This window comes from Meles meles, chromosome 13, assembly GCF_922984935.1.
Source record: "Meles meles chromosome 13, mMelMel3.1 paternal haplotype, whole genome shotgun sequence".
NCBI lineage: Eukaryota > Metazoa > Chordata > Mammalia > Carnivora > Mustelidae > Meles > Meles meles.
Window position 1 is genome coordinate 8838486 of NC_060078.1, and position 12877 is coordinate 8851362.

Genomic DNA, 12877 nt, shown 5'->3' on the forward strand with positions numbered 1-12877 from the left:
GACCTCAGCCACAGCAACTTCCTCCCAGAAACATCGCCAAGGGCAAGGGAAACAACAGCAAAAGTGAACTATTGGGACTCCATCAAGGTCAAAAGCTTTTGCACAGCAAAGGACACAGTCAACAAAACCAAAAGACAACTGACAGAATGGGAGAAGATATTTGCAAATGACATATCAGATAAAAGGTTTGTTTCCAAAATCCATAAAGAGCTTTTCAAACTGAACACCCGAAGAACAGAATCCAATCAAGAAATAGGCAGAAGACATGAGCAGACTTTTCTGCAAAGAGGATACCCAAATTGCCAACGGATACATGAAAAAGTACTCAGCATCCCTTGGCATCAGGGAAATACAAATCAAAACCTCAATGAGAAACCACCTCACACCAGTCAGAATGGTTGAAACTAACAAGTCAGGAATGACAGATGCTGGCAAGGATGTGGAGAAAGGAGAATCCTCCTACACTGTTGGTGGGAATGCAAGCTGGTGTAGCCACTCTGGAAAACAGTGTGGAGGTTCCTCAAAAAGTTGAAAATAGAGCTACCCTACGACCCAGCAATCACATTACTGGGTATTTACCTCAATGGTACAAATGTAGTTACCTGAAGGGGCACATGCTCCTTAATGTTTATAGCAGCAATGTCCACAATAGCCAAACTATGGAAAAAGCCTAGATGTCCGTCAACATATGAATGGATAAAGAAGATGTGGTATATATATACAATGGAATACTCTGCAGCCATCAAAAGAAATGAAATCTTGCTATTTGCAATGACATGGATGGAACTAGAGCGTATTATGCTAAGTGAAATAAGTCAATCAGAGAAAGACAATTATCATATGATCTCTCTGATATGAGAAATTTAAGAAACAAAACAGAAGATGATAGGGGAAGGGAGGAAAAAAGGAAGGAAGATGAAACCATAGAGAAAGATAAACCATAAGAGACTCTTAATCTCAGGAAACAAACTGTAGGTTTCTGGAGGGGAGGGGAGGGGAGTTGGAGGGATAGGGTGGATGGGTGATGGACTTTGGGGAGAGTATGTGTTATGGTGACCTCTGTGAATTGTTAAGACTGATGGACAGCAGATCTGTACCCCTAAAACAAATAATACATGTTAATTTTTTTAAAAAAAAGGAAAAATATATTTTTTCAACAGCTTCCTTTAGAGTTTTCACTCTGGATAGGGGGATGCCTGGGTGGCTAATTGCTTAGGGATCCAACTCTTGATCTCAGCTTAGTTCTTGTTCTTAGGGTAGTGAGATCAAGCCCCACCTCGGGCTCTGTGCTGGGTGTGGAGCCTACTTAAAAAAAAAAAGAAAGAAAGAAAAAAAAAGTATTTTCACTCTGGATTATATTGACTATTTTGTTTTAAGCAGTGTTGCATGAATACAGTAGGAATTTATACTGTGGGAAATTAGAAGAGGCACCAAGAAGGTACTATTGAATTAACCTAGTCCAGGAGAAGTGAAAATAATTTAACTTCTTTTCATTGCTTAACCAAATTAGAAAAATGGAAAGGTTTTCAAAGGAGACAGACTCAAACAGGAGAGTAAAGTACATGGTCATGTTATTGAAGAAAATATGCAGAAGAAGGGGAAGAGCAGAATGTCATTGTTTTGAGACATAAACTAGAATTTTTTTGTTTCATTTTTACGTACCGTCCTGTTTCTCATATACCATTTATGAAATTTAATTTTTTTATCCTAAAAGTGAGGAAACAATAGAGAAACTTACTGTATTCAGTTAGTAAAGGCTTAATATAATTAAAAAATTCAAAGGCATATCATTTAAAAAGATATAAACTATGAGACCTGCTAAATCAAAATTTGGGGTGTAGATTAAAAAGGGGGACTGAAATAAATTTAGTCATTAAGAAAAATTAAAAGGCACCATGTAGTAAAGGACGCCAAGTGTTCATGTTAGTCCATGGAATTACTTAGCTGAGTCTGTCATTACTGTTTTCAGAATCTCTGACCCAGGAGCTTTGTGGGGTCCCAACCACTGCACCTTTAGTCAACATTAGGAATTTGACAGTTCGTATGAGATGACAGAGCAGAACACTTCTTCAAAGACATCTATCACAAAGGACATGAGACATTCCAAAATTTCACGTAACTGCAGCTATTAGTTTTCGGTAGAAGATACTAATTGTAACACTTGGGTAGAGGACATTAACCACTTAGTTAAACATCATGAAACAAGCATTTTATTTGGGAAAATGGTATAAATAGTTAGCAAAACCGGAGTATGCCCTGTCTATCCTTGCACCTATTAATACACAGCTAGTGAAATTTTGTTTGAAACACTCCATTTTTCTTGCCACATCTGCCGTTAGTATACTCCTTTTATCATCTTGCCATTTTACCCTATCAATCCCTCATCCAGTGTTTCATCCCCTTGGAAGAAGGTGAGTGGAATAGTTACCTGAAACTTCTGTTGCAAGCTCTTTCATGAGAGCCGCTTCATATAAAAATCAATGCAAAGAGCAGCGTATCTAAAATAACTTAATTAGGTTCTAATTCCTTTTAATTGCAAAGCCAGAAGCCCAGTGGCTTTTTTTCTTACCAGCCCTGAATGATCTTGGAAGGTTAGAATTTTGAGCAGAGGGGCTATGCGTGAAATTGTAGTATTTTAAGCCACTTAAAAGGGAAAAATGATGAATTTTCTTCAGCTGCCATCTTTCAGGCATGGTTTGCTTTGGGTTTTGTACCTGGACAGGCGTCATCCGACCTCCTAGAAGTAGACCGATGCTTTCTTATGGTGGGAGCCTATTTGTGCTCTTGGCACAAGGGTTGGTCACTATTGCCATCGACCTTAAATCTAGCCCCCTTTTCAGAGGCTTTTGGTTAAGCCCCCATCAGAAGTAAGCCATCCAGTGCCAATGACTGTCTTGACAATGTTAAGCTGGCTTTGTCAGATACGTTTATTTTGCACTGATGCCAGATTTCTCATTATTACAGTCATTTTATGAATCTGTTATGTGATTCCCTATTAAAGATGGCAGCCTTGTGAGTATCTCCAGCTGCTGGGAGACCCCTAGGTTGGCCAGAACCCGCGGCTCCATAGTTCTGTGTGGCTCTTGTTGATCTTGAGACGTTCCCGTTTGTGTTTTTCTTAGATGATTTGAAAGCTTAAGCGTGGAAATGTTTTTCTGTTTTTCTCCTTGGAACAACTCATTTCTCAAGTTTACTTTTAGTATTTCAAGGTAAACAGTAAAGCTTCTCTACTTAAATAGCTGAATGCAGTGAACAAAATTCTGTAATGCAAATTTCTTATCCTTGCTCTCAGTTGTTTTAAATTTCGGCAGCTTAGCTAAATATTACCTATAGTAATAAATTCCTGTTACGATTTCATTGTTTTGCTTCTAAGACAGCATGTTATGTCTTATCCGTCAAGGGCTGTGAAGTTCTGTAGTTGGGCTTATTTAAAAAAAAAAAAGTTTGCATAATGAGGGCCTGGAATTATGAGAAATGTCCTCCATTTGTTAACATAGCATTTCTGTACAGAAAAAATGAGAAAAACAGAAAACTTAAAATGTTTAGGTAGTATGTGCTTCGTAAATTAGACAGTTTTAAACAGCAGCCACACAAGTGACATGTTAATAAGCCAATATATAACACAAACACATGTTTAAAGAATACAGAACAGGGGCGCCTGGGTGGCTCAGTGGGTTAAGCCGCTGCCTTTGGCTCAGGTCATGATCCCAGGGTGCTAGGATCGAGTCCTGCATCGGGCTCTCTGCTCAGCAGGGAGCCTGCTTCCCTCTCTCTCTCTCTCTCTCTGTGCCTGCCTCTCTATCTCCTTGTGATCTCTCTCTCTGTCGAATAAATAAATAAAATCTTTAAAAAAAAAAAAAGAATACAGAACAGAAAAAGAAAACAAACCCCAAACAACGGAAGCACAGTACCAATGATTTTTCTGTGCGTATAAACCCCTTAAGTTTATCTTAGTCATTGCTGTTACGGTTTTATGTTTTATGCTTTTCTGCTCTTACATTTTAACCTTCTAATAGTAATACTTCAGATGGAGTTACAGGGATCCAATTTCTCCCCCTTCCCACAGAGGATAACAGATGAATACATTACGCCCATCGACTGCATATTGTTCTAAATAAACGTAAATGTAGATGCATTTACATCAAAGCTTTTACTTATAATACTCGTCCCCTAATTGGACATCTTTGGCAAGCTAGAGGCATAGGAATGCCTATCAATACTAAATTGCTGTTACGATAATTGGTGTAAAGCTTGAGGCTGGTTCAGAATACATAGAGCAGTGTTGTTTGAGTGTGCTCTGGACTCTTATCCATTTATAGCTCCTGAGCTGTTGGTTTTTACACCGTTGTGCGTCCCTAACCTTGCCGGTCGTTTCAGGGGGTAAGGGGATCAAACCGACACACAGAATCGAAAACAGGTTTTTCCCTGTTATTTTCAAAAAGTCAGATTCTGCCTTTTGATAACTGTTGCTTAGCTCCCCAACATCAGAAGTACGGAGAGAGTTTGCAGATGACAGTTGGTAATGTTTTTGTTGTTGTTGTTGTTTTCCCTAAGAGGGCCGCAGCTCCTTCACATGGACCCCATCATCTACCCAAGACCCCGGTCGTCTCACAGAGGCTGACTTCTGGGTCCTGGTTCTGCCTGGGACCAACTCACAACCATAATACAGGCTCTAGGAATCCTATGGGCAGGGCTGGGGGACGCTGGATTGACAGCTGCATTTTCAGGGACAGGTAGGGTCTAAGTCACACTTGGAAATGTACCTGAGGGACATGTCAATTTCACGTACTACTTCGATGGAAAGGATCTGATAATCCATCCCATAGTTGGCGGCATTAAGAAACATACCATTATTTATACATTAACACTTAAAATTCTCTTTGCTGTTAGTGTGCAGATATTGAAGGAAACTATATGAGATCCAGTATATAATTGTTGAGTGAATAAGTAAGTTTTTTGGAGAAAGCGTTGATCCTCAGTGCAGAAGAAAATATAATGTGAGCTTGTTATGCACGATACTCTTGGCATCAGGTTCTCCTACTTCTCAGACAGTAGCCTTCCAGTCAATGCTTCTGAATGATTAGGGCAGAGTGTTTCTTTTTTTTTTTTTTTTTAAGATTTTATTTATTTATTTGACAGAGAGAGATCACAAGCAGGCAGAGAGGCAAGCAGAGAGAGTGAGAGGGAAGCAGGCTCCCCGCCGAGCAGAGAGCCCGACGCGGGACTCGATCCGAGGACCCCGAGATCATGACCCGAGCCGAAGGCAGCGGCCCAAAGCAGGACTAGTTAAAGTATAGATGGCTTTAGTGTAAAATGAAAGTGTGTTCACCTTATGTAAAATTTAATTCTTTTTTTCAGTTGATAAATTTGAAAGCCCTCCTTACTTACCCATGTGTTAACAGTTAACATGTTAATTTCAAAAAGAAGAAAAAAAGCCAAGATTGTCTTTTCCTGTGTGTGATCTTGAAAGGCAGGCCAACCTTGAGCTTCTTGCTCCATGAGCTTGGTTGACTCCTATCCAGCTGATCCTGGCAGGGTCTCATAGTGTCATATGGTCATATTGCTGAGTGCTTACTGGTGTAGTTTTGGGGGACTAAAGGGAAAATGGACCTTTGTTCCAGGGTCCTGAAGTACAACCGCTTGCGATACACCACCCAGCAGTGATGATCTTTTTCTAACTGAAATTGCTCTAGAGGAGTCTAACAGTTCACATAAGGCACAATATTGTAGAATCTTGAAGGAATAACCCTAAAAGTGGCTACCAGAAGTTCCCTACAGCAGGAGAAGTCCCTAAATATTTGCTCACTTCAAATAAAGCCAGGAACAGGCCAAATTTAACAGAAAAATTAACATGACGAAATAAAAATCACGGAAAAGAACCAAGGTGACTCTTTGGATGATTCTCACATACACTTTTTTTTTTTTTTTTTGAGAAATGTTGAGTGAACAGATTATCCAGTCTGCTGAAGTGGAAATTACACATTTTTTTCTGATTCAGAACCAGTTAGAACAGTATCTTTTAAAATGACAGGTTGGCGGAAGAGTGGTGCAGACCCTGTGACAGAAATTGGATTCACTTTGTGTTAATAGTACTCTCTTAAGTACTATTGTTGATTTCGTGTGGATTATCTGCATACTTTTATGGGAGTTTTGTTAAAACTAAATCTGTGGCATTGATTTGTATTTAAGTAGTAAGGAAATCTATAGTGTAATTATCTGTAATTGTCTAATTGTGCAACGTCTATAGTTGACAGAAAATTCAGACGCTATGACACTGCATACCTGTTTTAGCGTAACCAGTTTGAACATTTACATATGTGTGTACATGTGTACACGCGCACGTATACATACATACATGCACAGTGTATGTAGTGAGCTCTGTGGGCAATCTTTAGAGTGAACGGAGCACTTGCCACTTTTGGGTTATATCTGAGGCCTTGTCCTGCATTTCTGAAAAATCTTGTTTTGATTGGCCTGACTGTCCAGTGTTGTTCAAATTCATTAGTATTTTAAGGCTTTGGAGCCCACATCTGGTATGAAAAGGTGAACTCCTATCCAAATCAGACAAAGTGAATAAAATTATCCTTAGCCACACTAAATAGAACATGTTATTTAAAAAAATGAAAGTACTTTTTAAAGAGGGCCTTGTTCTGAGGAGGAATGTGATTTGCAAAGTAGATTTTTCTCTCTTACTCTCAGCATATGAGAAAAGTGATTCTCCTTTTTTAAAAAACAGTTTTTCTTATTGGAATACCTTTCCATACCTGTTGTAAGAATGGTTTTGAGGTCTTTTAAACGTAACATGAAAATAAAATTATTTTTAGAAATTGTATGGAACTATAGGGAGGGGGATATCTTGAGCGAAAAGAAGTATAGTATTAATAGATATTAATGTGTTTTCTTCACTTCTTAAAGTATACACAACTAGTATCCTCACTCTTTATGCTAAGCTCTGCTGGTGATTTATAAGCATGCTAAAATTTGAGAAGCCTTCCTCAATTTCATATAAAAAATGTGAACTCTTTTTAAAAAACAGTTGAAGGGCGTGAAAAAGTTTAAACCAATAGGTGATTTGATCAAAACTGTGTTTTAGGAAGAGTCGTTCATTGAACAGATATTTATCCTTATTGTATGCCAGGCATTTTGCTAGGAACCTGGTGGGGGGGGGGGGATGGTGAAGAAAGTACCATAGTCCCTACCTGATGCAGATCACAATATGATAGGAAATAGAGATAATAAATAACTATGAATAAATAATTACAAATTATGCCAAAGTCAAGTTCATTCTTTGAGGACTGGATCAACTGCCGACCCACAGTAGAGATTTTCTTAGTAGGCTTATTCCAATTTAAATATTCTTTGATAGAACTCTGCTTAGTTTTACTTAGTTCTTTCCTATTAAACTTTTCCTTGTTAACAAGAGAGTATCTTAATGACTTAGTTACGATCACTCTTTTTTTTTTTTTCCCCTTGTCGACCCTTTCTTTTTTCCCTGCAGACTGCTCAAGGTGGTGGTCATCGGACACTCCTCTATGGACATGCCATATTGCTCCGCCATTCCTACAGTGGCATGGTGAGTAGGCATGTTGGTATCCTCTCTCAGATGGTCCGTTTAGACATAGATCATCAGGAGACATTGGTAATAGCTTTTCTAGGGATGTATTAATGAGTTCTGTAATTCTATGTGTTCTTTAATATCTTTGTACCTGGTTTAATTTTCTCATTTATAAAATAAGAATTCGCTTTGATGACCTGTAAAGTCCTTCAGTTCTATCATTTGTGACTCCTACTTTTTAGTCTCTTTTAATAGACTGGTTTTAGGAGGAGGGAGGCATAAGAGTCAAGAAGTATTTCTCAGTTCTGATTATTTTTAAATGGCTCCTTTATTAGAAAATTAACTCATATGATTAAAGAAACAAGATTAGAAAAGCTTTATCCACATGGGTTATCCTTATATGTATAGATACACATACACATTTCCATCTGTCTATGTAGAAAGCTACATAGACAGATGGAAATGTTTTATGTTTCTGCACTTCTGTATATTTTTATGTTATGTAAAATGAAACATTTCATATATTTTATAGTATATATAAAAGTTTTATTAAATCAGTCAATCGGAGAAAGACAACTATCATATGATCTCCCTGATATGAGGACATGGAGAAGCAACATCGGGGGGTAGGGGGATAGGAGAAGAATAAATGAAACAAGATGGGATTGGGAGGGAGACAAACCATAAATGACTCTTAATCTCACAAAACAAACTGGGGGTTGCTGCGGGGAGGTGGGATTGGGGGAGGGGGAGCGGGCTATGGACATTGGGGAGGGGAAGCGAACCATAAGAGACTATGGACTCTGAAAAACAACCTGAGGGTTTTGAAGGGTCAGGGGTGGGAGGTTGGGGCAACTTGAGGGTTTTGAAGGGTCGGGGTGGGAGGTTGGGGCAACTTGAGGGTTTTGAAGGGTCGGGGTGGGAGGTTGGGGGAACAGGTGGTGGGTAATGGGGAGGGCACGTTTTGCATGGAGCACTGGGTGTTGTGCAAAAAGAATGAATACTGTTACACTGAAAAAATAAATAAAATGAAAAAAAAAGTTTTATTCTTTTGAAAGCTTTATTAAGTTATAAAAACAGCACATACTCATTTTATGAAATTTTGAAATTACAGAAGACATAGTTCTTCATGATCATCTTAATGAGAGAAAGTTTGGGGACTTCTAACAAATTGTAATCTTTTCTGTTATAAGAATTTTTTACATAATTGAGTTCTTACTGCATAACCAAACTTATACCTGATTTTTAAAACATATTGTTTTAGCATAAGCATTTTCTACATCATTTAAACTTTTCATCAGTATAATTTTTGTGAGTACATGAGGGTCAACCTTTGGAAGTAAAATATAATTGACTGTTCCTTTTAGGAAGGAGATAATTCTGATATTATTTAAATCAGAATAGGTGACTAAGCATAACCTGCTGTGGATGGTAGTGTATCTTGAGCTCATGCTATGTTCATCCCTGTGTCCTCATTCTTTTTTTTTTTTTCTGCCCTCATTGCCTAGTCTTATTTTTTTAATTAAAATTTTTTTATTAACATATATTATTTGTTTCAGGGGTACATGTCTGTGACTCATCAGTTTTACACAACACACAGCACTCACCACAACATGTACGCTCCCCAGTGTCCATCACCCAGCCACCCCGTCCCCACTGCCCTCCCCTTTAGCAACCCTCAGTTTGTTTCCTGAGGTTAAGAGTCTCTTATGGTTTGTCTCCCTCTCTGGTTTCATCTTATTTCATTTTTTCCCCTCTTCCCCTATGATCCCCTGCCTTGTTTCTTAAATTCCACATTTCAGTGAGATCATCTGATAATTGTCTTTTTCTTATTGACTTACTTCACATAGCGTAATACCCTCTAGTTCCATCCACGTTATTGCAAATGGCGAGAGTTCTTTTTGATGGCTGCGTAGTATTCCACCACATGCATATGTGTGTTTGTGTGTGTGTGTGATATATCACATCTTTTTTATCTGTGTTATCCATTTGTCCATTGAAGGCCATCTCGGCTCCTCAGTTTCGTTATTGTGGACATTGCTGCTTCTTTTCACTACATCTGTATCTTTGGGGTAAATACCCAGTAATGCAATTGCTGGGTCGTAGGATGGCTCTATTTTCTAACATCTTGAGGAACCTCCATAATGTTTTCCAGAGTGGCTGCACCAGCCTGCATTCCCACCAACAGTTTAAGAGGGTTCCCCCTTCTCCATTTCCTCACCAGCTTGTGTCCTCATTCTTACACCAGTTAACAAGGTTTTTGAGGTTGGAATGGGGTTAAGGGAGTTGGACTGACTTATCCTAACCTTCATGTCCAACAGTATACAGTTAAGGAAACTGAAGGAGGGAGAGGTGTAAGGAGATGATGGTGTTGCAAGAACTGAATTGTTCTTGGGGAAACCCACACACAGGCACACAGGAGAGAACCTCACTGCAGTGAGGTCACATGCTGCACAACAAAATAAATTCCAGATGGATTTTAGAGAGTTAAGATTTTAAAAATGAAAACGAAACTAGATGATGAGAGTGAATTGTTTTCAAATTTCTGGAGGGAAGGAAGATTTCCAACTGTCAGATCAGGTCGTCTCTCTGCTTAGGATCATGAATATCTCATAGAGCGAGAGATGTACCGACATATCCCCAGTTAGGTGTCGTCTTCTACCGACAGAACACATTTCCTCAGTTGTTCACGAGTTGGGGAAAAAAAGCGCATCTCCTACTGAATGTTGTATAAGTGTCCACCTCCTGATGAAGAACCTGGGTTTTGCACAGAAGCGTCCAGATGTGAAGGAGAAGACTGACAGAGCAGAGATTTACTGGTAGCAAAGTCAGACCCCCGCGGGACTAAAAATGCTCATTGACAATGACTGATTCTCTGTCTTCTAGTATCTGTGCTGCCTGTCCACCTCCCGGTCTTCAACTGATAAACTGGCCTTTGATGTTGGCTTGCAAGAGGACACAACAGGTGAGTGCCTTGTTCCCGGAAGAGGCTGCGTTCCAAGAGAATGTGGCAGGGATGGGACTGGAAGAAGTACTAAGACAAAGAGTTACGGTACATAAATATTCTTATGGTTGGAGCCAGGAAGACAAAAATGAATGCCTTTCTAAGGAAAGTTTTTAGTAGAAGGAAGAAGTGTATGTTCTTTCCGTTAGTTTGTCATTGCCACAATGATTAGCTGGAGGTTTAAACTCTATCTCAGACCTTATTCTTTTTAGGGATTTGGCTAGAAAAACCATACTTATTACCCGATTTACTGGCTGTTAACTGTATTAGTGTGCACTGATCTGCTCGTGAAGCAGCCTGCAAATATCTTTTATCTTTTACCTTAAAAATAGTTTGTCTAAAAAATGAAACATACTTAATATCAGCATTGAAACAAAAAATAAAATGAAAGTGCTTCATTTCTGTGTCCAGAGGGCTACAAATCTGTCTGAATACACATGTATTTTTATATTTTGAACGAAAATGTTTACATAAACAAAATAGAAAATCAAAATTGGAGGACAGAGGCCCTATTTTTTATTCTTACATTTTATACAGCTATGTTCAATGTGATTATTTAATCTTTTACAATGAGCATGCATGACTTTTAGAATTAAAAATAAGTAAAAGACCAAGTAGAAATAAAAGGAGGGCAATAGACCAACTCTTATTAAGTAGTTCTTTTCAGAGGTGGGATCAAGCTTTGCCCCCACATCTACCCCCTATTCATATTTTAAAAAATATTTTCCCAGGGGCACCTGGGTGGTTCAGTCAGTTAAGGATCTACCTTTGGCTCAGGTCTGTCTTTGGTTCAGGTTGTGATACTGTGGTCCTGGGATTGAGTCCTACGTTGGGCTTCCTGCTCAGCTGGGAGCCTGCTTTTTCCCTCTCCCTCTTCCTCCCCAATCCCAGCTCGTGCTTTCTCTTGTTCTCTCTCTCTCTCAAGTAAATAAAATCTTTAAAAAATACTTTCCTATACTCTAAAGTTTTCAGACAACAAATGGATAAAAATAAACTAATAGTCACCAACCTAATTAACTCTTAAGAGACCAGTACATCACTATGCATGAAAATTCCAGAATTCTAGACACCAAAAAGATAAGTACTATTTTCTTTTTCTCTTTTTTTAAGATTTTATTTATTTTAGAGGGAGGGAGAGTGGCAGAGGGGGAAGGGGCAAGGGAGAAGCAGACTCCCCACTGAGTGCAGAGCCCCTCGTGGGGCTCATCCTAGGACCCTGAGATCACGACCTGAGCTGAACCCAAGAGTCAGCCACTTAACCAACTGGTAATCTTGGCTCCCCAAGATAAATACTGTTTTTGATTTTTATTTCATTTCATAGAAGCTCAGTCATTCCTCTGTGTCTTTGTTAGTTGTTAAAAAATTTTTTCTCTTTTGATATCCTTCAGCAGCAGTTACATGAAAAAGTCTTCAGGTCTCTTTCTCAAAAGAAGTAAAGAACATGCATGGTCTAGAATTGGTTTTCATACACTGAGATGATTATATAAGTCAAAACAACAAGATGAGGTAGTCCCTCTGCCTACGTCTGATCCCCTTATGCTACTATTTTCTGCATAGCTTTTTACTTCATCTGAATTGCTGCATTATTATTATTTATTATTTCTTATGTGCTTTGATCAGAATTAAACTCCCAAGACAGATGATTTTTTTCTTCCTTGTTTATCGATGCATCCCCAGCTACTAAAGCAATGATTGACAAATAGTGGGTGCATTATAATTGTTTGAGCGAATGAATGAAAACTCCCTGCAACTCTAAAAATGTGAATTGAATGAAAAATGAGTCCTGTAAGGTGACATTCAGGTAGGACTGTGGTTTGTCTAAGAAAAGCATCTCAGGGTTCATTACAGACTGCCTGTAAGGATGCTTGAGAAATGTTACTGGATGATTAATTTACCCATTTATGCAAATTGAATTTTTATTTAGTGCCTTTAGTATGCTAGTAGGAGCTGGGGAAACCCCAATGAACAAAACACATAAAAGTTCCTGCTGTTACGGAACTTATATTCTGGCATTGGGGAATTAGCAAAGAAGAAAAAAGCAAGTATTACGGAAAAACAATAAAGCTGGTGAAAGGGATGGAGTAAGTATTGGATAACAGATACCACCGAAAAACTATTCTCATTTTTGGAAGGAGCTCGCATTTAAATTCTAAAAGGAACTATAAACAGGTTGAAGAATTGTTTATATAAATTTATACTGTAGCTAATGGGCCTGGAGAATGAATTGTTATGTGGCTCATGAGGCTTATGCTTGACTAGTTCTAGAAGAAACAATTTGATTAAATGTGTACCCAGTTATTTTTATAATGTATCCTTCT

The 12877-nt window shown here is 38.6% G+C and overlaps 1 protein-coding gene across 12 annotated transcripts in view; it reads left to right on the forward strand.

Annotated features, from left to right (window-relative positions):
* The window catches only part of RYR2 (ryanodine receptor 2), a 749188-nt gene that overhangs the window by 327079 nt on the left and 409232 nt on the right, over window positions 1–12877 (forward strand). For all 12 annotated transcript variants that reach the window (XM_046026812.1, XM_046026816.1, XM_046026818.1 and 9 more), the window contains 2 exons: window positions 7499–7573; window positions 10442–10520. In XM_046026812.1, the coding sequence (XP_045882768.1) occupies window positions 7499–7573; window positions 10442–10520 (154 nt within the window). The remainder of the gene's footprint in view (window positions 1–7498; window positions 7574–10441; window positions 10521–12877) is intronic.